At 36.3% G+C, this 21,897-nt stretch overlaps 1 protein-coding gene across 1 annotated transcript in view; it reads left to right on the plus strand.

Moving 5' to 3' along the window:
• The window catches only part of DARS1 (aspartyl-tRNA synthetase 1), a 42,023-nt gene that overhangs the window by 16,917 nt on the left and 3,209 nt on the right, over positions 1 to 21,897 (plus strand). The window contains exons 5-14 of the mRNA XM_086465318.1: positions 4,565 to 4,667; positions 5,929 to 6,009; positions 6,475 to 6,534; positions 14,423 to 14,534; positions 16,468 to 16,602; positions 17,787 to 17,934; positions 18,893 to 19,039; positions 20,077 to 20,119; positions 20,807 to 20,887; positions 21,450 to 21,561. Coding sequence (XP_086321444.1) covers positions 4,565 to 4,667; positions 5,929 to 6,009; positions 6,475 to 6,534; positions 14,423 to 14,534; positions 16,468 to 16,602; positions 17,787 to 17,934; positions 18,893 to 19,039; positions 20,077 to 20,119; positions 20,807 to 20,887; positions 21,450 to 21,561 — 1,022 coding nt within the window. The remainder of the gene's footprint in view (positions 1 to 4,564; positions 4,668 to 5,928; positions 6,010 to 6,474; positions 6,535 to 14,422; positions 14,535 to 16,467; positions 16,603 to 17,786; positions 17,935 to 18,892; positions 19,040 to 20,076; positions 20,120 to 20,806; positions 20,888 to 21,449; positions 21,562 to 21,897) is intronic.

The following is a 21,897-nucleotide window of genomic DNA, read 5'->3' on the forward strand; positions in this document are numbered from 1 at the left end:
AAGATGCCATGAACAGATGGTGAAGTTAGGTAAATTCGGAAGGGAAATGAAGTGGGGTTTTTTCAGTGAAAATATGTAGTTGATTTTGTTACCTAAAATCTTTAAAAGAATATAGGCTTTTTTTTTTCCCCAGAAGATATCCAGGTTCATCCAGATGTTAGAATGTTGGTATAGGAAACCAATTATTATATTTTTAGAATGAAGAGAGTAAGAATAGGTGTTTACCTGGCCTTCATGTACACAATGTCAATTAACTCCCCTTTCAGAGGATATAATGGATACTTACTGTGTGTGTGCAGACAGTATTGCAGTTGTTCTTATTGAGTAAAAATGTTTATATTTTCAACTATTTACAAAGTGAACTCATTTTTTCAAACTACTGCCTTCAGCTTTCACTGACATTCAGATAAAGGATCATGGATTATTGTTTTATGACAGTTATTTAATATTTTTAGATTTAATAATGTAAAATTGTAATAATTTGTGTAGTCTGCTTACAGAAAAGTGTTGAAGAAAAAATAAGAACATGTCTGAACAACTATAGATGCTTCCATTAAGTAAACCAATTTCTATTTAAAGTCTATAAATAACCAAGTTTCTTCCAATTCTTCAGACTTTTGATCAAGAAAATGTTGATTGTGATTCACTTAGGGAGGCCCACATGGGGTTCAGCTTGCAACACGAAGCTGTTGATGAAAGATGTTGTCATGCAGACTGCAATAATGCAATCCTGTGGTTAAAAGAGAAAGTCTTGGCTAATAGACATGCAGATAATTAAGAGGGACATAAGGCATCTAGTGGACATTTTAGTAACTATAGTCTTGATTTTTTTGTGAGGAACATTACATATAAAAACCAGTTTGCTATACAGAGGAATTTTTTGCTTTGAACTTTATGAATCTGTTACTAAAATAGCTTCTTTAAGGATTAAGCGATATAAAGATGTCATGCCTTAATGCATCATGCATCCTAATTTATTTTCTAGTCCCTTGTAATTACAGATAGAAATATTATTGTCTTTAAGGGAAATGGTGGTAGCTTTGGCATACTTTTCTGCTACTTGTTCACTTTTTTTGGTTTGTTTGGGGGGTTTTTTGTTACCCAGGGGAATTTTATCAAAAAATCACCTAGATGACTTAGTACTGCTGCTGTGGAGAATGCTTTGCTGTAGTTACTGGCATTTAATTAAAGCATCTTGTTTCTTGTTGTAGCTTGAACTGAAATTATCGTTTCAGTACCGTTCTTGGATTTACCTGTTGGGATCAAAGCAGCATGTTCTAGGTTTGTGTGGTTTACATTTGATGTACTGAGTTAGGGACTTCAGATTTTTGCAGCCCTAGATCTTGCTGAGCATGGTTCAAGCAGAACTCAAAACACGAGCTTTTACTTCCATACCAGATTATATATGTAGTCTGAATGAGCAAAAGCATATTTTCTAATTATCAAATGAAAGTTTAGAGTAGATGATGAACACTTGTAAATACAAAGGTGGTCATATACAGCAGAAAACTTGGTAGTGCTTTTGTGTGCCCAGGTAATTATATGTGTATTTGGATACAGGAATCTACACAGGTAGGAACAGAGTTGAAACGAATCTTAACATCATGGCAAATTTAGGGACTAAGGCATGTTACAGTTTTAAAAGTGTGTTCCAGACCAAGAAACTTACCATTTTAGTTGCAGCTCCAGTTTAGAGAGAGAAAAATTGCACATTTAATCACAAGTATGAGGTTTTAAAGTTCTGTTATGCAAGTTTGCAAACCAATATTACAGTTACAATGATGTAAAAGTCCGTTTCTTCCTGTATTTTTAAACAGATACGTTTTGCATGTCTTGAATTCCGTGCATGTTCTGATCAAAGCTCTGTAATGACTTCACTAGCACCAGTTCTCAGCCATGGGATCAGTAATCTGATTATGAATCCATCATGCAACACATTTACATTTAACTTATTTTCTTTTTCACAGTGCAGAGAATTTGCTTCAACAAATTTAAAGCATTATTTTTATTTGCAGTGATTGGTGAGAGGGCCTTTATTCAGCAGATTAGAAACTCATATTTTCAATGAAGACACTGCTATTTGTGTCATTAGTAGTGTATTCTGGGCATTTGCCAAAATGTTGACATGAAAAAGGAAGCAGGAAAAATAGAGAACTGTTTAGGGAAAAAAAAAAGCAAACATAAGAGTAGAACTTTTATTCTTTTAAACATTCACTTATTTGAAAAGCAAATGGAATTTATAATTAAGCCAAATACTATTTTAGCATGATATATTCTCTGTGTGTTTCTTATCATCACGTTCTCTTGTATCCAAAGCATTGTATTGCTGCCTCAGTCTTTTCCAGGAGGGTTAAACAGAATCATTTGTAAGAGAGTGTAGTTCTAAGCACTTAGTGTCATTTCTCCTTGTCTTTCTTGAATTTGTTGCCTCTGCTTAAATAATGGAGATGAATGGAGGCTTACCCTTAACTAAATGAATTCTGATTTAAAGCCTACTGTCGACCTCTGCTTTGTACAAATTTAGTTATTTGTTCATTATAATGATTTGAGCAACAGTAGCTCTTTTAAAGTGTAAATGTACTAGAAAAACATACTACTCACCAATTTTTGTGTGGTATGTGGAATTACCTAACGGTTAAGCAAGTCAAGCATATGCAGCACCATGGTCTGTAGAACTTCTAAAGCAGCTGCCTAACACCTGAAAGTATTGACATCAGAGGAACAGCGTAATCAACTGAAATGCTAAAATTTGGCTTTTTGTAGTTTCTTGTAATCTTTTTATACTGATGCTGTTAGGTTTTGAGAATTTTGATGCTTGAATTTTCCACTGTTACCTTTAATATCAGATTTTTCAAAACTTGGATCATTTTTATTCAAAAACGCTGTTGGATAACTTATATTTTAATTCAGCTTTATAACATTAAAAAGGTTATCCCCAGTTAGACCAAAGATCCATCTAGCTTTTCTTAGGGCTGAAATGCATCCTTCAGGAATAGTAGAAAGCAGGGCAAGCAAGCAAGCAGAGTTGGCAACACTTGATTTGTATCTCAGCTGCTTCTGGGTCACACCCCTCGGGCTTTATCAGAGAAGAAAGCTAGGTTTCCCTCATCAACTATAAACTTAATTGTTTAGCCAAGTAAATCCTGCTTTAAAAATGTGAGGGAATGACTAATTCCAAACATACATATTTCTAAAGAGAAACTTCTCAGTCCTAATAAGTTTCTCATGTGGTTTTATTGTAGCTGTACAAAAAGACTGTAGGGCTAGAATACCTTGTTCTTAGCTTTTAGACTGACCTTCTCTGGGCAGTGCTAGATAGAGTGATGCAGATGCACATGGTCAGGACTATAGTTACTGTCAGGAGTAGCTTGTACCTGCTTGTACTTTGTCCTTACCTCATGTAACTGGGGGTTACTGCCCCTCAGTAACACCTCCTGTACATATGAATATTTATGATGCCACCCTCTAACTTAGCTGTATGGGGTTTGTGGGTTGGGTTTTTGGTGCGTGGAGAGGGGTCTTACTGAAAAAAAAGCCAACCTTGTAAACTTGAAGATGGTTAATTGCTCTGTGCTTTACTGAGATCAGTAGTGGCCAGCTTGTCTGATGGCATCCTTGCTCACGTCTTATTATTTGCAGTTAACTTGTGGGCCTGCTACTTTCCTGCTTTCTAAGGGCTTAAGTGGACAAGGGTGTACATGAAGTGCTTTCCAGTCTTCTCCAGAAGGCTTGAGAAGTGAAAGATAAAGCTAGTAGTGACAGTTATTTTTCGTACAAAAGAAAGAAATATTTTCTGATATTTGGCCTTTTGTAAGTAGCCTAGCAAAGAGACAGAGTGAAAATATTTCCAGTGGGGGTGAGATTATCTGTAGAAAATTACTGGTTTAAAGTCTAGTACCTTAAATACCTAAATAAAAACTTCTCATACAAATGATTTTCTCACCTATGACTCTTGAGGCTTTTGTTATAGCACACATACTTTATATTATATTTTTGGAAGAATTTGAAGATATTATATGGCTTTTTAATGTACTATCAGTGGCTGTTAGGGGAGAGCAATTAAGTTGTGCCCTGTCATAGAGAAATGAGTTAGAAGCATCTTGCATCTTTCAGTAACAAGTAATGTAGTTTAAACAAGCTCAATCAGTTTTTATTTTCCCCTCCAGATCTAGGACTTCCTTTCTCTTCGTTGTTCTGCTGGTTAAGACACATTTTTCAGATAGTTGCATCAACTGACACATACAAGAGTGTATGTGGCCTAGAAAAAGAGCTATGCAACTTGTCAGTTTATGTATACACACACAAAGAACAAGCAAGCACCAATTAATCATAATTTTTTCCCTCCCAAGTCTTCCATCCCAGTTTGAATTTATTGTGGAATGTTTTAGCAAAGTCCTTCTTTACTCAGTTATTACACGTACAATAAGTAACTTTAAATCCTTAACTCTGTTTTGTTGTTCCAGCAGTCCATACAGTACATGAACATCCTAGTGCTCAGTACTGAGTCTTCTGGTGCAGTGTGCAATGAAATTTAGTAAGCCTCCTATCTTATCTTTATTGACAGCATCAACAAAGAGAGCATTGTGGATGTAGAAGGTGTTGTGAGGAAAGCACATCAGAAAATCGGAGGCTGTACTCAGCAAGATGTTGAGCTTCACGTCCAAAGGGTAAATTTCTGAGCAAATGGAGCACTGGTTAATTGTTTGAGAGATTATCTGTCTAGGCTGTCTGTCTATTTGCATCTATAAACTCGTGTCAGTAAGCAGTCCCATATCGACCAGAGATATAAACTGCTTTAAATTACGAATTTCAGTGTATCGTATGTAAGCATGAAACATTGCTGGTTTAAGAGATTTGATTTTTAGAATTTCCTATTTTTATCTGCCATTTGAATTACAGTACCAAGTAAAATAAAGTGTCTCACTAGAATAATTTGTCTAGGAATGCTTGTAATTTTTTGTTTCTTAACTGCAGCAGATACTGTAATAAAAAGCCTGCTTCTTTTAAGTGCAAGTTAGAAGTTTCTTCTTTATCAGAAAGTTACAATCTTCCCCTTAGTACAATGGAATTGAATACGTAATGCTCAGCAAAAGTAAAGCACTGGCTTAATAATATGGAAGCTCTTGAAATCTATAATTCCTGTAGCTTGTGCTGTAGGGTTGGAGGAAGTGCAACTTCATAATTTGTTTAAATAGAAAGCGTATTTAAACCTTTATGTAATATCCTTTCCTTCTAAAGGTTTTTAACCAAACTGTATGCCTACAGTACAGCTGAAACACAGTCACCTCAAGAGTAGAGTACAATGGCTATTATAGTTACAGCAGTAACGTAAATTTTAGCCAACAGCGTTGGGGAAAATCTGCAGATTTTGAAGAAACATTTTTTAATATATGTGCGGATTATCATATGCCTGATTTTTCTGAAAGAGTATAAAATTCACTGCACCTGTGACGAGGCTGTAAGCCATGGCAAGGTGGTTTTCATTCTCTGATGTTATTTTAGATATCTCATAAATTTTATATCTTTCTGATACAGTCAGATGACAAGTAAAATAATGCATTAACAATGAGAAAAACAGGATGATCTTGCTGGAATCAGAACGTAAAACTCTGTGAAATGTAGTAGTTCCAGACCTGGCATTCATGCCAATAGGCTTGTCCCTCAGGCAGTGTGTTCTTGCTCAACTCAGTGCTTCCCAGAAGAAAAAAAGGTATTTTTAATCTTTCAAAAGGAAAATAAGAAGTAAGCACTTCCAGTATTGTCGTGAGAATGCACCCCTGCGTCTCAAGTATTGGAATAAAATCACAGTCTTTGAGCTAACAGCCTATGCAAACACTGTTTCAAGTTTATGCCAGAAATATCCTTTTGTAAATCACACCTCCTTCTGAGCTGAGTCTCATGCTATTTCTGTTCCTGTCTCAATTTCAGATCTATGTGATCAGTTTAGCTGAACCCCGACTACCCTTACAGCTGGATGATGCTGTTCGGCCAGAAGTTGAAGGAGAGGAGGTGAAAACTTTGCATCCTCAAATACTTTTTATTGTCTTTCTGACTAAACAAGAGCACAAAACCCAGGCAACTTCCTTAATGCAGTGATTTTGGGGAGTTGTTGGGTGTGCATTTTACTTCCTTTATGTTGTCCAGGACTGTGTAAGAAATCTCTATAGCTTTGACACCTGCTGAACTGCAGTGAAGGTCAAAACCAGAGGGTTTGCAGTCTTGTATGTGTTTTCTGGATCTTTATAGTTGAGTTCTGCCGGTGACCTCTGGGAGAAGTTACACCTTAAGCTTTGCTATGCTGCCAGTTTGCTGTATGTTCTTTCTAGAATGATGTAGAAATCCTGCTGAATTTAAAAGTAGCGCTTGGCTTTTATCCGACAGATGTTTTTCTCCATTGATTTTGTTTTGTTCAGTTTGCGGTTTTTTTATTTGGAGATGTATGTATTCGTTATGTATTTTTGCACAACTGTTTAGGATGGAAGAGCTACTGTGAACCAAGATACAAGACTGGACAACAGAGTCATTGATCTGAGGGTAAGGAATGTGCTGTCTTGCATGCTTGCCTGCAAGTGTTTATTCTTCACATTTCTAATCCATGAAGCAATAAAAGTCATGGATTTGATGGAAGTGTATTGTTGGCCAGAGGAAAAATAAACAACATATTTTTCTATTTGTGAGTGGCATTGTGAAAACGCAGGGGGTTTTAGTCCTAAATGTTCACCTTTCCTGATATTAATCAAAGAACATGTATTAGTAGTTTATAGGTGAGCATTTACGATTTGGCATGTGGCCATGTACATCTGGGCTTTTTTTAAAATTTTTTTTTAAAAAAAGTCGAAGGTGGCTGAATAGGGACAATTTAGAGACAACATTCCTTCTCAAATGTACTCGTTGATACCCAAAACCAGTTTTGAAGTTTAAGATGAAAGTTTTGAATTTAACATGTAGTTGAGGTGCTGTAATGCATGTCTCGCAAGTGAAGTGGTACCAAGCCACGATACCAATCTCATTCCCTTTGTTTCTCTCACAGCATTCATATCTTTTTTTTTTTTTTTCTCTGAAACACCTTTCTTCATCCAGGTCATAGAGACTCAGCCTTCTGTGAATTCATGTACTTCTTAAATAATTTACTCTTTCTGATCAGCAGCAAAAAACTATCTACTAAATCCCTTACAGAACTTTTCTTCTTTTTTAATGAAACTGCAACTAACACTAAGCGTGTAAGTAACTAACCATTCATATTGACATCAGGCTTTCTAGTCTTTTCCCATTTTTAGCTCTCCGCAATAAAATTTTAATTAACTTTTAACTGAACGAAGAGTGTGCTTAGCTCATTTTTGTGGTGTATCTAGCACTGCTTTCAAAGTTCTGATAATGGCAGTGTCTCAGTAAATCAATCCATGGACCTGGGAAACAAACCAAAAAAGTCAGATATTTATTGGAAAGTTTGGAAAAGTTCTGGCACTGAGATGCTTAAAGCATTGGAACATCTGATCTCCTTATTTCAGGAACTAAAGCTACTTGTGCAAATTGTTTTACTTGGACCAAAGTTAATTGCTTTTCACATCACCTTATGCATAATACCAAGTAACTTCAATTTGTGATTGCTTTTCAGGATACTCAGTATCTCATCATATTGGTCTCTGTGTCTTAAATTAAACCTTTAATGAAAAGAGTTCTTTACTAATGGTTGAAAGTGAAAATCATTTAAAGAATCATCGGCTTATGGTAGTGGTAAGGCAGTGTACTAAATTGAAGGGAGAACTCCGGGATGCTCCAAGTGCAAGTTTTACTTGAACTTCTGGTGTTGAAGAAAAAAACAGTGAAACTTAAGAAAATCCATTAAATTGATGAAATACCTGTATAATAAACTGGAAAGAGCCATGAACCCCAAAGAGAACAGAGAAATAATGCAAACGGGAATAACAGTTAAAAATACTAGCTGAAAATAATGGCATGAAAGTAGCCTTGGCTGTAATTGAGATGAGGGCATCTGCAGAGTAAAACCTAAGAAGGTATATATTAATGGAAAAAGAAGGAAGACTGTAATGTCAGAATAAACACAGGAGATGGAACAGAAAGGCATGGGCTAAAATTCTTCCATCCCTGTACCCATTCAGTAGTACAGCAGGACTCTCCCAGTACTTCTTACGTGTCTCTGCCGGTATAGTATTATGACATTAGTTGTCAGTATTCTGCCTGGAGGGTACAGCTGGCGAGCTAAGTGCGTGCTGCTACAACCTTTTCTAACTTAGATATCCCAACCGGTGTCGGTACACCATTTATTCAGCAACGTTTGGCACCTTGTTTTGGGGTCTGAACCCTAACTCTGCCGGCTACGGAAGCCATTTTTATCGTTAGCTCCAACCGCTGCTGCAACGTGGTGCGAAACAGCTATTTCGTGCTGAACAGGAATTCAGGTTAACTTTTTACGAAACTGATGGAAGGATGAAATGTCAGATCTCAGCACTTCAGTGCCTTGTGTCTCGTCTGCTGCGTGCACTTGTGGCTGGGTGTAATCTGGCCGCGGCTTTCCCTTGATTAGGCTCAGGTATCTATCTTGCATTCTTCCTGTCTGTGGGAAGAGTTTCTGACTGTGTCACATTTCTGCAAGTCTTTTCTCTTGCACATTTCATTATTTGTTTCAGAACAAAAGCAGATTATTCTGGAACAGTAGGCTCCTACCTATTCATAAGTGTGCTCCTGTTCTGCAGGAGCTTTGCTTGCGCAAAAGAAGATTCTAAATAGTTATGTGTTACTTTGACCTGTTTTTTTAAACGGAGAGCTGGATAAGCAGAAAAGGTATTTAATGGAGAAGGGAAATCCCAGTGAGAAAACATGTGCTCATATATACGTGCTCATCTGAAGCACTCTATGGATTGGAATCACAAGAGCAGGGACACGAAGGCAGTTTGTCCTTCAACATAGCTGAAAAAAAACAAAACAAAACAAAAAGCAGTAATTGATTTTCAGTGATTTGGTTGCATAGACTGGAGCTGTAGTACAAATGGGACTTCAGAGAGCCCCTAGTGTTTCAAGTGCACTGCATTAGAGGGCATATTCTAAGGAGGATTGGAAGACGTGATGTGTTAAAAGCTCAGAGAGGTGTCTGAAACCATTGTTAGCCACAGCTCTCCCATACCTCTTCCTCCTAGGAAAACCAAATCGTGGGCAGTAGGGAAGAAATGTTAACAGAAAGCTCTAACAGAGATGTTGTGATGATCTGTTCCTACAAGTGTGAGAGGAAGTACAACCACAGCTACATGTATCATCTAGTTCTGGTTTCCTCGGTGCCCCAGTTTTTTAAGGAAGAAGGAGGTCATCGAACATCAAAAATAGCGATACTGGTTGTTTGAGAAATATTTAACAAACTAAATGCATAGATCTTGGCTAGACTCAGACTAAAAAAAGCCCTCAGTATGGAACTAAAATTATTTTTGTCCATTTAAATACAGACTTTAAGGTAGTTAAGTAGTGGTTAACCAATGAGTTCATTGGATAGGCCCAGATCGTGATAAAGTTGAGCTGTGAAACTCAGTTACTGCATGAATGAAAGGGACTGGATTTCCAAACATAGCATCATACCATCCAGCTATGAGGTATACTAAGGAGAGTTTGATTATGATGCAATAGCAGTGCAATTAATAATAAGGAGATTGCATTAGTGGAGATTTAATATGCAAAGTATTCTGCAACTTCCACTCCTGTGTATGTGTGAAAATAGACTGGGTAGTGCACTGTATTTTTAAAAATCTCACATTTTGGTTGCTGAAAAAGATCTCCCAGAGGTGTCTGGTAGGTTCTTTTGAGGTCAGGGATATGAAGTACTTAAATGCCAAGATCCCAAGCTATTGCTGTAGTTGTTTTCTGATATATGGAGGGAAAATGGTGATTATTTAGGGTGGAGGGATTTTAAAAATCCTTTCCAAGGAATGATGACTAATGAAGAATGAATCTGTGCCTGATGAGATAACTCATGATGTAACAGATCACATACCTGTGGAGCAGAAAAATTGGGGATGTAGAGACAAGGGAGCTGATAAGAAGAAAGAAGAGTCCTTGTATAGACCAGATTTTTTTTCCCATAACTACAGGTGACCATGAGGAAACCACTGTTGACCTAAGTATCTATTTTTCATGATAGCTTAATGAAAATCAAAACACTTGATTCTAGAGGTGTTTAATTTACCATTCCTGTATTGGAACAATTAAAAAAGGCAAATTGGAGCACTGATTGTGTTTTTAAATCTTTAATTTTCTGCTGTTCTTAAGTGTAACTGAAGTATTCAGTAATGCGGAGGCTTTCCACGTCTATAAAAACAGCTACAGAAACCATATTTCCTGAAGATCTGTGGTAGATGAAGAAAAGACAAGTGAAACACTGATTTTTGGGTTTTGCTTATTAGTTTGTCTTCCTCAAGAAAAAATCAATTCAGGTTCATCCAGTCTTACGAGTGGACCTGACTGATATCCTTGCTCTGGCTTATTTTTGATGTCCAGCAGGGTTTTTATCTTAACAGTATCTGTCCAAATTTGACTTGAATTACATATTTTGCAGTCCTGATGCTATAATTGTGTCTGCTAATGAACAGCTCATTGAGACCAAAGCATAGTCTTCTTAGGGTCAATGCTATTCTGCTTAAACTGCTCAGGGTAGAGAATAGACATTAAACTGTATCTTTAGTAGTTTAGGGATGTCAGATTATGTTATATGATAATCCAACTGCACACAGATCTTAATGCATTTTTTTTCAAAATACTTGATTACTTCCAGCTTGATTTCATTGTGTTGAATTCAGTTTACTCATTGCAAAAGCTGTGTTTTTCCTGACTGAATTCAAGCTGTAATGAACAAGCAGAAGTACAGTTTGTTTTATTGTGGGTAGTGAAGACATAACACAGTCCCAGTCATTTTGACAACAAACGTCATGTTTGTATCTTCTTGTTATACTCTAAGTAGTATTGAAATTTGAGTAAAAATCTACTTCAGTCACTTTGGGGTTAAAAAATTGTTGTTTAACATAAATCCTATTTCCTGGCAAAACCTTCATTTCTCATATATATAGCAGAGTGTAAAATTATTTACATTATTTTAAATAATGTATATTACTTAAAAGAATATAGAGTACATTGTTTTCCCTTTTTATTTAGCCTACTTCATGTATTTAGTGGTTGTTCATGGTGGAAGACAGGTAGTTACAGCAGGCAAACAGAAGAGCAAAACTGAGGTGAGAGTGGAACAAATTCTACAGCTGACTTGAGAGTAAAAAGAAAAGTTCACGACTTTGCACGTGTGTTCCTTAGTCGCACCTCTTTGAGATATGATCACAGAAGGTGTTAATGCCCTCAGTTCCACTGAAACACATTTGTTGGTCTCTGGCAACTTACATGGCCATTATTCTAACACTGCAGCTTGTGCTGAATGAGATGTGATAACTGTTTTTATAATCTTGCTTATAGTGTTAAAATAGGCTCTGTTCTATTATTATTAATATTTTCCTTTGTGGCATTTAAATAATAAACACGCAGGTGAAATTAAAGCGAGGTTATGACCGAAACTTGTATTTCAGCATTGTTAGTGAAATATTTTTCTGTGGTTTGTAACAAAGGTGATTATTAAAAATAATGAGTTTTCCTGTAAAATCAACTCCGCAGACCGAGTTAAAACATTAACACCGTTAACTGCAACAGGATTGAAGTGGCATAAGTTTGTTTCTCTTTCTGCTTAACTCTTGAAGGAATATTTACTGTCTTTGCCATAGTCTCAGATAAGATGGTTTGTCAATATGTATGTGGAAGAGTTCATATTAGAGTAAACACTACAGAAAAGAATGCCATGAAAAAATCTTTTTTAAGGCATAGGTAGAAATGAATTCATTTTGATAGCTGTCTCTGTCTTTAGTTTGCTGTGTTGTGCCTCGGTGTAGTAGCTCAAATGGTGACTGTCTTACCTGCCATTGTACCAACCATGGTAATGTACATACCAACATCTCAATTAAAGACAGGATAACAGCTTGGATTGGTTTTTTTTTTTCAGATAACTTCACTCTCTTTTTATCCTAAACATTGTACCAGCACAAAGGATGTAATTACATCTGAAAAATTTTGCTCCATGTGTAGATACAGAATCATCTTTAAAATCTTTGGAAAGTTGTAGTGGCACAGGAAACTTTTGAGGTCATCCATTTGACTCCACTGCATGTTGACAGTTGCAGTTATTTAGGAGCTTATCTCAAATGTCTTTGTTGGTCTGTTTAATCCTTACAAGGCGACTGCAGTATCACAAATTCTCAACAGTTATCCTTCTTGGCAGTCTCTGAATGAATGGTCACTGAAACTCAGCTACCTTTGGTAGAAAGAAGAGTGGTCTTGTCAGATCTAATTTGAGGTATGGAGAATTGCTGCTTGTTCTTGGTCCATAGTTAAATACAAGCTTCAGTGTCCAGATCTGTGAATTTGGCTGCTTTCGTAAATGCTATTTTTAAGCATAATTTGTCATTATAGATGGGATTAGGAAGACAGCGTCTTTGCTTTGCATCCTCACTAAAGTCAGGAGGAGTTACTCCCTGATGAACTGTTGTTAGTGGAGAACTGTGTTAAGTTATTGACTGGCTGTGGTTCTGTGCACGCTTTTAGGTCAGACCAAGTAATTGCTTTCAGACTGGGTTTAGCAACCATTTTTCTTTTTCCTAGGACTGGGTGACTTAGGACCTGAAACTGGTGTTGGTTCATCAGAAGAGTGGAGGAGGCATTGTTGCTCTGCCGCTTTAAATAAATGTTACACATTTTGTCTCTTAGCATTTTTGGAAATTTATCTAGTTTATCCAAAACTATATTGGTAAACCCAAATGTCATTGTTTAAGTTGTCATCTTGTGGAGAATGTCTTTCACCTTCTAAGCAGGAGGTGGTTAAGGAAGAAAAAAAAAAAAATCAAATATCCCTTTGAGTCATCCCTGTGCTTTGATGTAACACTGCCAAATTATGCCCAGAACTCAGGCAAAGTCTTACCTTATGTCTGATTCTGGGACACCCATGTAAAAGAGATTAAAAAGTTCAAGGGTACTTCTTTCTGTAATAGTTGCTTAAAACCTCGTTTTCTTCATTTTGAAAGTAGTGGGAGTAGTGGCTGTGGTTAATGCTATCAGTGAGAGCTGCTAGCTATTATTTGCTAGTCTCAACCACATACACTCCCGAGATGTTTTATTGGTCAGCTAAGATTGCAAATAACTCCGAATTACTATGGATCTGCAGTATTGCAGTTTTCTCTTTTGGTTTTTCAGTGAAGTGGTGTCTTTATCTTGCAGAGTTGATGGATGTAGCTTTATTTCAACATATATACCGAGTGACTGTCTAAATTTGTGTGCTTATATAATTTGTTTTGGTTGGGGGTTTTTTGTTTTGTGGTTTGGTAGGAGTCATGTGAAAGAGCCCACAAGGCTCTTCTTACCCTAACTGAAAAGTTGGGTATCTTTCAGAAAGGAGAAGTAAACAGTGCTATGACGCAGATTGTCTGAAAGAACTGCTCTCTTAGTTGTTTGCAAGACCTCGTTAGGTTTTATGTATGCTTCTGTGTTGCTAACTGTCAGGTCTTAGACGCTGCAAGCACAAAATCAGATATGGGTTCAGTGTTGACGTATTGCAGTGTTTTCAGCATTCACTGAGGGGTTTTTTTTCTTCATGCTAAAGCCTAAGAGTGTTACAGGAACATTTAGTGTAGGTATTTGCTAACCAGATAAGTAGCTGGACTGTGTCACGTACATAAACAAAAAGATTATCAATTCAGCTAAATCTACCGTTGTTTTGAGCTAAATGTACTTTTGGAGTAAATTTGAAAAGACAGAAGAACTGCAGTTCATATGATCAGGTGTATGTTGAGTGTTTGAAATGCTGTGAGTTTAGACCTTGGTTTTGGGATGTGGCAGGGTTGTACTTGGTTAACATGTGGCTGTGTTTTTACATGAAAAACATTGTTATTTGGTAGCCCTTAAGACACAAACATTTCTACCTTATGTAAGTTATTGAGGGCTTTGCTTTTATCATGCACTGTATGTTACTGCAGCCATACTAAGTCAGTGTGCTGAAAGCTTTTTAATAGGTTTAGTATTTTTATTCAATTTCTTGCTATAAAAGCTTTATTTGCAGAAGCACATCTCATAAATCAGTCATTCTTTAACTGTAGAATTGACCATAGTGCCTCCTTTATAACTGAATATGCCATAAAGTGAAATGAGGAGCTTCTTGTGTTTCCTTTGCTGTTTCTTCTTGTGTAATAAAGAATTACCAATTTGCACTTTTCTCTGTTTAGGCAAATACAATAGTCAAGTGTTCCTAAGAGAAGAGAGTCATCCTTCCAGCTGTCCAGAAAAAGTAACAGTCAGGAAAAACTAACTTAGGATTCATTATTTTATCTTCTTCTTATAGACCTCCACTAGTCAGGCAATCTTCTGCCTTCAGTCTGGTATTTGTCAGCTATTCCGAGAAACTCTTATTCACAAGGGATTTGTGGAAATTCAGACTCCCAAAATCATTTCAGGTATTGTATATGTGATCCAGCAGCTACAGGTCTGCTACTTTTTACAGTTGCTCAGCTTACCTATCTGCCAAAAATTTACTAAGTTTTTATTAAAAAAGATAAAGTTCTATTTCTAATTTAGATGCAACATAGTGAACTTCTAGCAGGTATCAAACTTGTTCTTTACTTTTCTGCTGACTTTATATGTTCAGAGATTGACAAGAGAAATATTATATGTACCTGATTTATGTACTCTGCAGTGCATTTGGTTAAATACAGATGTCTGATCATACGCATTGTTCTTCAAATCACTGTGCTAAATGTTGAGCACTGCCAGTTCCATTCCCAGTATAAAAAAAAAAACCCAACTCTAATTTAGATTAAGAGCAGCTTCCATCATAAAGAAGTTACCACAAACATATCATGGTATAAAAGATGATGCCATTATACATAATATGTCACTTCTTCAGCAGTGAGCATATGGCTGAATAGAAGGTGGTAGATCATTTTTCTGAAGCTGTGGCATAACAGCTTCAGCCCAGCTAAAAGTCTGGAAATGTAGATTCTCTTCCTAGTTCTGTTATTGATCTGCTATATTGTTTTCGAAAGTCAAATTACTGGATTTACTGATGGATGTTTTTCTTCCATCTTATTGGTATTCTTCGAGGTTTTATTGATGTCGCTAAGATATACGGCATGGAAAATGTAGGGCACAATATTTGTATTCTCATTGTACATGCATTCATTATATGTATACATTTTGCCTACTGAATATTATACTTTCGAGATAAAAGAAGAGCTTTTTAACAAAATACATGTAGCAACTATTCTTTCAACATGGAAAGTATCATTGAACTATAAGATTAGATAATTCTTTTCCTACAGAGACAGTTGAAACAGTATGAGGTGCTAAAGAATCCCAAGTAGTTCATGTATGTAGGACCTTTGAGGAAGTGTGCTGTGCAGTGTACCATTGCAAGCAAGCAAGCAAGCATCCTATTGTTTGAATGAGATCATCTTTTATAAAAATAAGTTGGGTTGATGCAATCCTTACTAAACTTCAAATTTAAATATTGTAACTGTTTAATAGATTTAAGTGTTACCTGTGTTCAAAAATAACTGTAAATACTCACTGAAACCATTTCAGTGGGAGTGGTGGAAGTGAAAGAAAAGAAACATTAATCTCAGTGGAATCGTTAGTGATGATGATGATAATAATAATAATAATAACAACTCCTTTACCTAGATTTACCTTAACATTAGAACTTTCGAAGATTATTAACTAATCTTTCACTCTGGCGTGCTTTTGTCAGCAAGTTAGGCAACTGTAACTCTCCTATCACACACTGGGAAATGGAAAGGTGAAGTGACTCAGCTGATAGTTTTGGCAGGCAGTTTGCAGCAAGGGATTCAAACGCATGTGTTCTTGGTTCCTGTTCTCTCAAGGTAACCTTCTATGAAAACTGTCTCAAACTGAGAAAAAGCTTTATGCCTTTGGCAGATGACCTCTGGTAAATCTAGTTTTGGCTCTCAGAGATACTTATGCCTTCAATCAGAGAGGATGGTCCTGGCAAAACAGGATATGCACTTTCACCTCGGCCTCTGTTAACACCCCTGGAAGCCTACGTCACTGGTAAAGAGATTTCCACAGAGATGTTGGGCTGCAGTCGATGTGGTGGTAGAAGCGTGCGTTCTCTGCTGCTCTCACTGTTAAGCTGGGAATAGTAACATTTTAAACTGCCCCAACTAAATTTGCAGATTGGCAAGACAATGTGTGACAGTCCTGAGCTGCAAAACTTCCCTTAGCATTAATGGATAAAATATATCTCTCCTCTAATATGCTTTGAAGAACAATCTCCTTCTCATCTCTAAATGTAAGACCAATTGTCTATCATTCTACCTCTGATTTTTTACATTTTTATTTTAATAATTACTGTAAGCATTTGCTTTTCAGCTGCCAGTGAAGGAGGAGCCAATGTGTTTACTGTATCATACTTCAAAAGCAGTGCCTACCTGGCTCAGTCCCCCCAGCTGTACAAGCAGATGTGTATATGTGCTGACTTTGAAAAGGTTTTTTGCGTTGGGCCAGGTAAGAAAAGCTTTGGTTTATCCCGAGTGTGAAGTGTGCAGTGATGGCTTTCAGCAGCTGTCGTACAAATAAGATAACAGCACACGGAAAGCTTTGGATGGTTTCACTTAATGTAGTTTCACTTACCAGACACAAATTTCAGTTGGGGCAACTAATGAGCGTAGAGTTGATAGAGAAGTTGCTGGAAGAAAACTAAAATGCTGATGTAAGGGTAGAGTACTGTTCTCCAGTGCCTGCTGTTCTGTGAGGAGAAAGGATAGAGTTCCATGGGAAATTGATAATAGGATGGAGTTAGTAAAACACAGAACCCCAGTGATTACTGAAGCCATAGTTTCCTGTTAACCGTGCCCAGTAGTTGCCCAGTTCCCTTCAGTTGCCCAGCAGTAAGCAGTTAAAATAGGCAAGCTAGCTTTTATGTACTTCAGATTACATATGAAGATAGACTTAGCCCTTGCTTTTGTAGATATACTAAACAACTTTATTTAGAAAATGCATACTTTTAACTGGGCTGTCAGTAAATAATAAAAAAATAATAATTTCCAGTCTCATGCACTCACTGTCTCAAAAGCTGATAGGTCATCGCCTCTTTAGGGCGTAATACAGCTTTTTTTCTTTCTAAGAGCTCAAAGAGAAATTTAAAGATACATAAGCTGGAAACACTGGAAAACAACTCAGTAACAACTTATAAAATTAAAAAAAAAAAGATGCAAGTAATTCAGAAGATCTTAAATTTCTTGTTAATTACTAACAAATGAGTCATGGTTTATAGGAAGACATGTTTATATTAGACTCATATGTCTTAAAAAAAAACAAACCCAGAATATACACACGTGCACAAGTCCATTTCCTCTGAAAAATACAGTTTTCAATCTGAAAGTTCTTATGTGCCTGAAAGCTTGTCTGTTTTTTCCACTTCTGTCTGTTGGTCTAACAAGAGATACTGCCTCTCTGCAAGTCTTGGCTGTCTTGCATCCTTTGAGCACCTCAGCTACAATAATGTCGTCGCTGTTGTTATAAATACACTCCAAGGCAGCTAGTTTCTTTTTGTTTTTCAGTGAGGCTTGTCATATCTAAAGACAGCATTGTCTGCCTGATCCAAATGCTGATGTGATTGATTGGCAGTGTCATTTTTCGAAATGGAATGATAATTTCAGGACCGTTAGAATTTCTGTTTAATTTTACAGTATTTAGAGCTGAGGACTCCAATACACACAGACACCTGACTGAGTTTGTTGGTCTGGATATCGAAATGGCTTTTAACTATCACTACCATGAAGTGGTAGATGAGATTGCAGATACCTTGGTGCAGATATTCAAGGGACTTCAGGAAAGGTAATGACAGCATTTTCCATTTCATCAGCCACTTCGTTTGTTTGAGATCTCTTGCACTGTGGTATGAAGTGGGTGAGCATTTTATCCTCAGCTTGTCAGATAGCCATTAGTAATCTGAATTACAACAGAACTTCAAAACAAACATTTTTGATTTGCTCTAAACTATTCCTTTGTGCCTGACTTTTAAAATTCATTCAAGCCATAGGCCAGTAAGCTGTCTGTTTTTAGCCCAAGTTGCATCTCCTGGAGTATGCGAGCTTGCACGAAGAAAACTTGCTGTTTTCTGTTGAATGGACTTCCTAACAGAAATGATCCACCATTAATTTAAAATGTCCTCTTTTTGGTGCCGCTACAGGTAGACTGATTGTTCTGTTTTGAAGTTAATCTTAATATTTACTACCTAAGGTTTTTCTGAATGAAATTTATTGTAACAGTCTGCATCTCTGCTGTGAAGGCAGCAAAGATTATCTTCCATTGTTCACAGTCTTAAGTCACTAAAAAGCCAGGCCAGAAGTTTAGAAAGTGGTTTTCATTTGCTTACAAATTAGACTATATTGCCAGCAGAAATGCAAATCTTTTCATCTGTCTGTAAGGAAATTTCTCTTTTATATTTGACGTAGGATATTACTCAAATCAAAGAAGAACCTAGCTAGGTAAATATTACAAATCAAAAGGGTGATGTCTCGATGTCTTTAGTGTGAAAATTTGACCTAATCAATTATTTCTTACAAAAGTAATAAAACAGAAGTAATAGTAAAATATTAACGTGTATCATTGAAACATTTCATTAGAATTGTACAGAATTTCTTCAGAAGTGGCTTAAAAATAGTTTTTTATGTTGCAAGAGGGACCTCTTGTGGCAAAATTTTATTGCCATTGCAAAATCATTATTAGATGCAAGAAGAGTACATTTCTTGATTGTTTTGTATTTTGCTTCTGTTCTTTTTTCCTTATATAGATTCCAAACTGAAATTCAGACAGTGAACAAACAGTTCCCGTGCGAGCCATTTAAGTTTTTGGAGCCAACTCTGAGGCTGGAATACCGTGAAGCTGTGGCCATGCTTAGAGAGGCTGGTGTTGAGATGGGAGATGAAGAAGATCTGAGGTACTTTGGTGGTACACAAATGTGTCAGAGTCTTGTGAAAGTGGTAGTAAAGTGTCAGTTTTGTACTGTGCAACTGACAGCCCTCAAGAAGGAACCCCAAGCCCTTAGAGGAATAAACAATACTCATATCCAGATCTTTTGACAAGTAAAAGAATGGATATGAAAATAGACCTTTCTTTTAATGTAGACTATACATACAAGTTCTGAAATCCAACAGAATATAACTTAGAGTAGCCTGAACCTTCTAAGGATAAGAAGTATTTGGTTTTCTAACAATAAAGGCAGTCCTTCACATGAATTGCCACATGTCTTTGGATATGATTAAACAAAAACATTCTTCAGTCTTAAGGTCTTTCTTTGCAGTAACACCTTCCTATTATTCTTTCCACCTCTTAAGAATCATGATTCCATTCCCACTGAGTTACTGAAAGATGGATTTAATTAACTGAATATATATAAACTTTAATAAAGACTCAATATAAAACATATCTGTTCTTTCCCATAACGTATCCAGTACCATTAGTATAATCTGTGATTTTACAGTTAAACGATCTGTGTGTCAAAAAGGTTTCAATCGTAAGAGATTGATAGACCAAAATAATTTTCTCAGCCACTGCTTATGGTGTTTCTCACTTACTGTGCCTAAGAAGAAAAGGCTGCACAAGGTATATGCCAATAGGAAATAGGGTACACAATTCTGCAGTAATCAGAATATGGTGACTAGGAAGTAGTTAATATTAAGAGCAAGAATATCTTTAGGTATCAGTTAATTTAAGGGATTTCTAGGACCAACACAAAATATTTAGGAACGGAAGTACATATACTTTATTTCTGAAATTTCTGTCTGCACAGTCCAAACCATTCAGAAACAAGTACTTCTAAAAGGTGAGGTGCAGCAGATGTGTAGCTTGAAACCCTTCCAGTTTATATATAGAGGTTTTGAGATATATATAGATATAGATATGTTATATACTTTATGAAGTATGTAACAGTACAAATTTAAATCACTTAATTGTAATAGCGATAATCTTTTTCAGCACACCTAATGAAAAACTCCTGGGACGCCTGGTGAAGGAAAAGGTAACAATTACTTTAGAGTAAATAAATTTGTCATTGAATCTGAAACCTGATGTCATGGAGTCATTGGGTTGGTGTAAATGCCTACTTCTTGTACAACAATTTTTACACACTGATTGAGAACACAGTATCTCAGAACATGTGAAAAGTTTGTGATTAGCATAAGCATTTTTTAATTGTCTGACTGCATTCCCATTTTGCTGCTGTTTATTTAATCTACTGACAGTGTTGTCTTTATTATTAATAAGCTGTTTCAAACAATTTTCAATCTTCTATATTTCTTGCTATCATTTGTTACACTGAGTACACCAAACAGGATAGTATGTTCCAAAACCAGTTCTTACGATAATTGAAAAAAAAAAAAAAACCCTCACAAACCAGATTCTAACTAAATCTATAGAAGATGAGATCTTTGGCAAAAAAAACAATAAGTACCTGTTACTGCGGCAAGACATTTTGCTGCTAAACATTTGAAGTTAACACTAGAAGTAGTATTGGAAAACTGGAAAAGAACACACCACTTCTATTGTTAACTAATATTTTTTAAGAGAATACTGTCAAATTGCTGGGAAGTTATTGGGAGATTTTTTAAATTTTATTTCAGAGATTCACTGGTTGTGTCTTCCTTTTGTAGTTTGTTCTTTGCATCGTTTTCTCTGGTTCTGACTCTTCTAAATTACCTTGTTTTAGTATGACACAGACTTCTATATACTTGACAAATATCCTCTTGCTGTGAGGCCTTTTTATACAATGCCAGACCCAGTAAACCCTGTAAGTAACATTCTTTGTTGTGGTCAATGCCTTTTTTTTTTTTTTTTTTGTAGTTTAAATTATTCTGTGTAGGGATAACTTGACAAAATAGACAAAAGTATATTTATATGATCTGCTGTAATAATTAAAATTCTGATAACAAGATTAGGTCAGTGTTACATGACTTGTAAAGTGTTTACAGTTACTCTTCACTGGTGCAAATCACTGAGGAGTGGCAAAAACATTCCTCCAGGGCAACAGATGCTTTAACAGAAAATATGCTTTTTTTACATTGTTAGAAATTCCCCAGTTTGTTCCTAATCTTTAGAGCATCTTTTGCTGGGATAACTACATACAAGTGTAATGGTCTTTTAAAGGGCATGTGGATGAACTTCAGTTTTTTAAATCAACTGCAGTCTAATGAGAGGAGCCAAAGGGCTCTAATTCCCGGGCAGACTCTGGATACGTTGCACCCTTACTGCATAAATTTGGATATCATAAGTGTAGTTATTGAGAAGTGCATATTTGCTACCTAAGGATGGAGCAACTGTAGGTAGGAAATAAACTCATCTTTTTTTTCCAGAAATATTCTAACTCTTATGATATGTTCATGAGAGGGGAAGAGATCTTGTCTGGAGCTCAGAGAATTCACGATCCTCAGCTGCTGACAGAAAGAGCCCAGCATCATGGCATCGGTAACAAACAACATGAAGCTGAATTTAAAAGTGTATAAATCATGATTGGATTTGTTTCCTTTAGAGGAAGAGTTTGGGACAGAATTTGTTATATGGCAGAAGTGCTAAAATCACAGTACTGTTTCATTCTTAATGTTAATCCATCTAATTCTGTTTAACCATTTTAATCTAGAGTGGTGGTACTAAGGAACTAGTTAGTTTCCCAGCAACACCTTGGTGAATGTTAATGGTTGGACTTGATGATCTTAAAGGTCTTTTTCCAGCCGAAATGATTTTGTGAAAAGGAATTGTCCCCAAGGACTTTAGAGAGAATGTAATGCAGGAAATACCTTCAAC

This window comes from Leptosomus discolor, chromosome 5 (genome assembly GCF_034619465.1).
Source record: "Leptosomus discolor isolate bLepDis1 chromosome 5, bLepDis1.hap2, whole genome shotgun sequence".
Taxonomy (NCBI): Eukaryota; Metazoa; Chordata; class Aves; order Leptosomiformes; family Leptosomidae; genus Leptosomus; species Leptosomus discolor.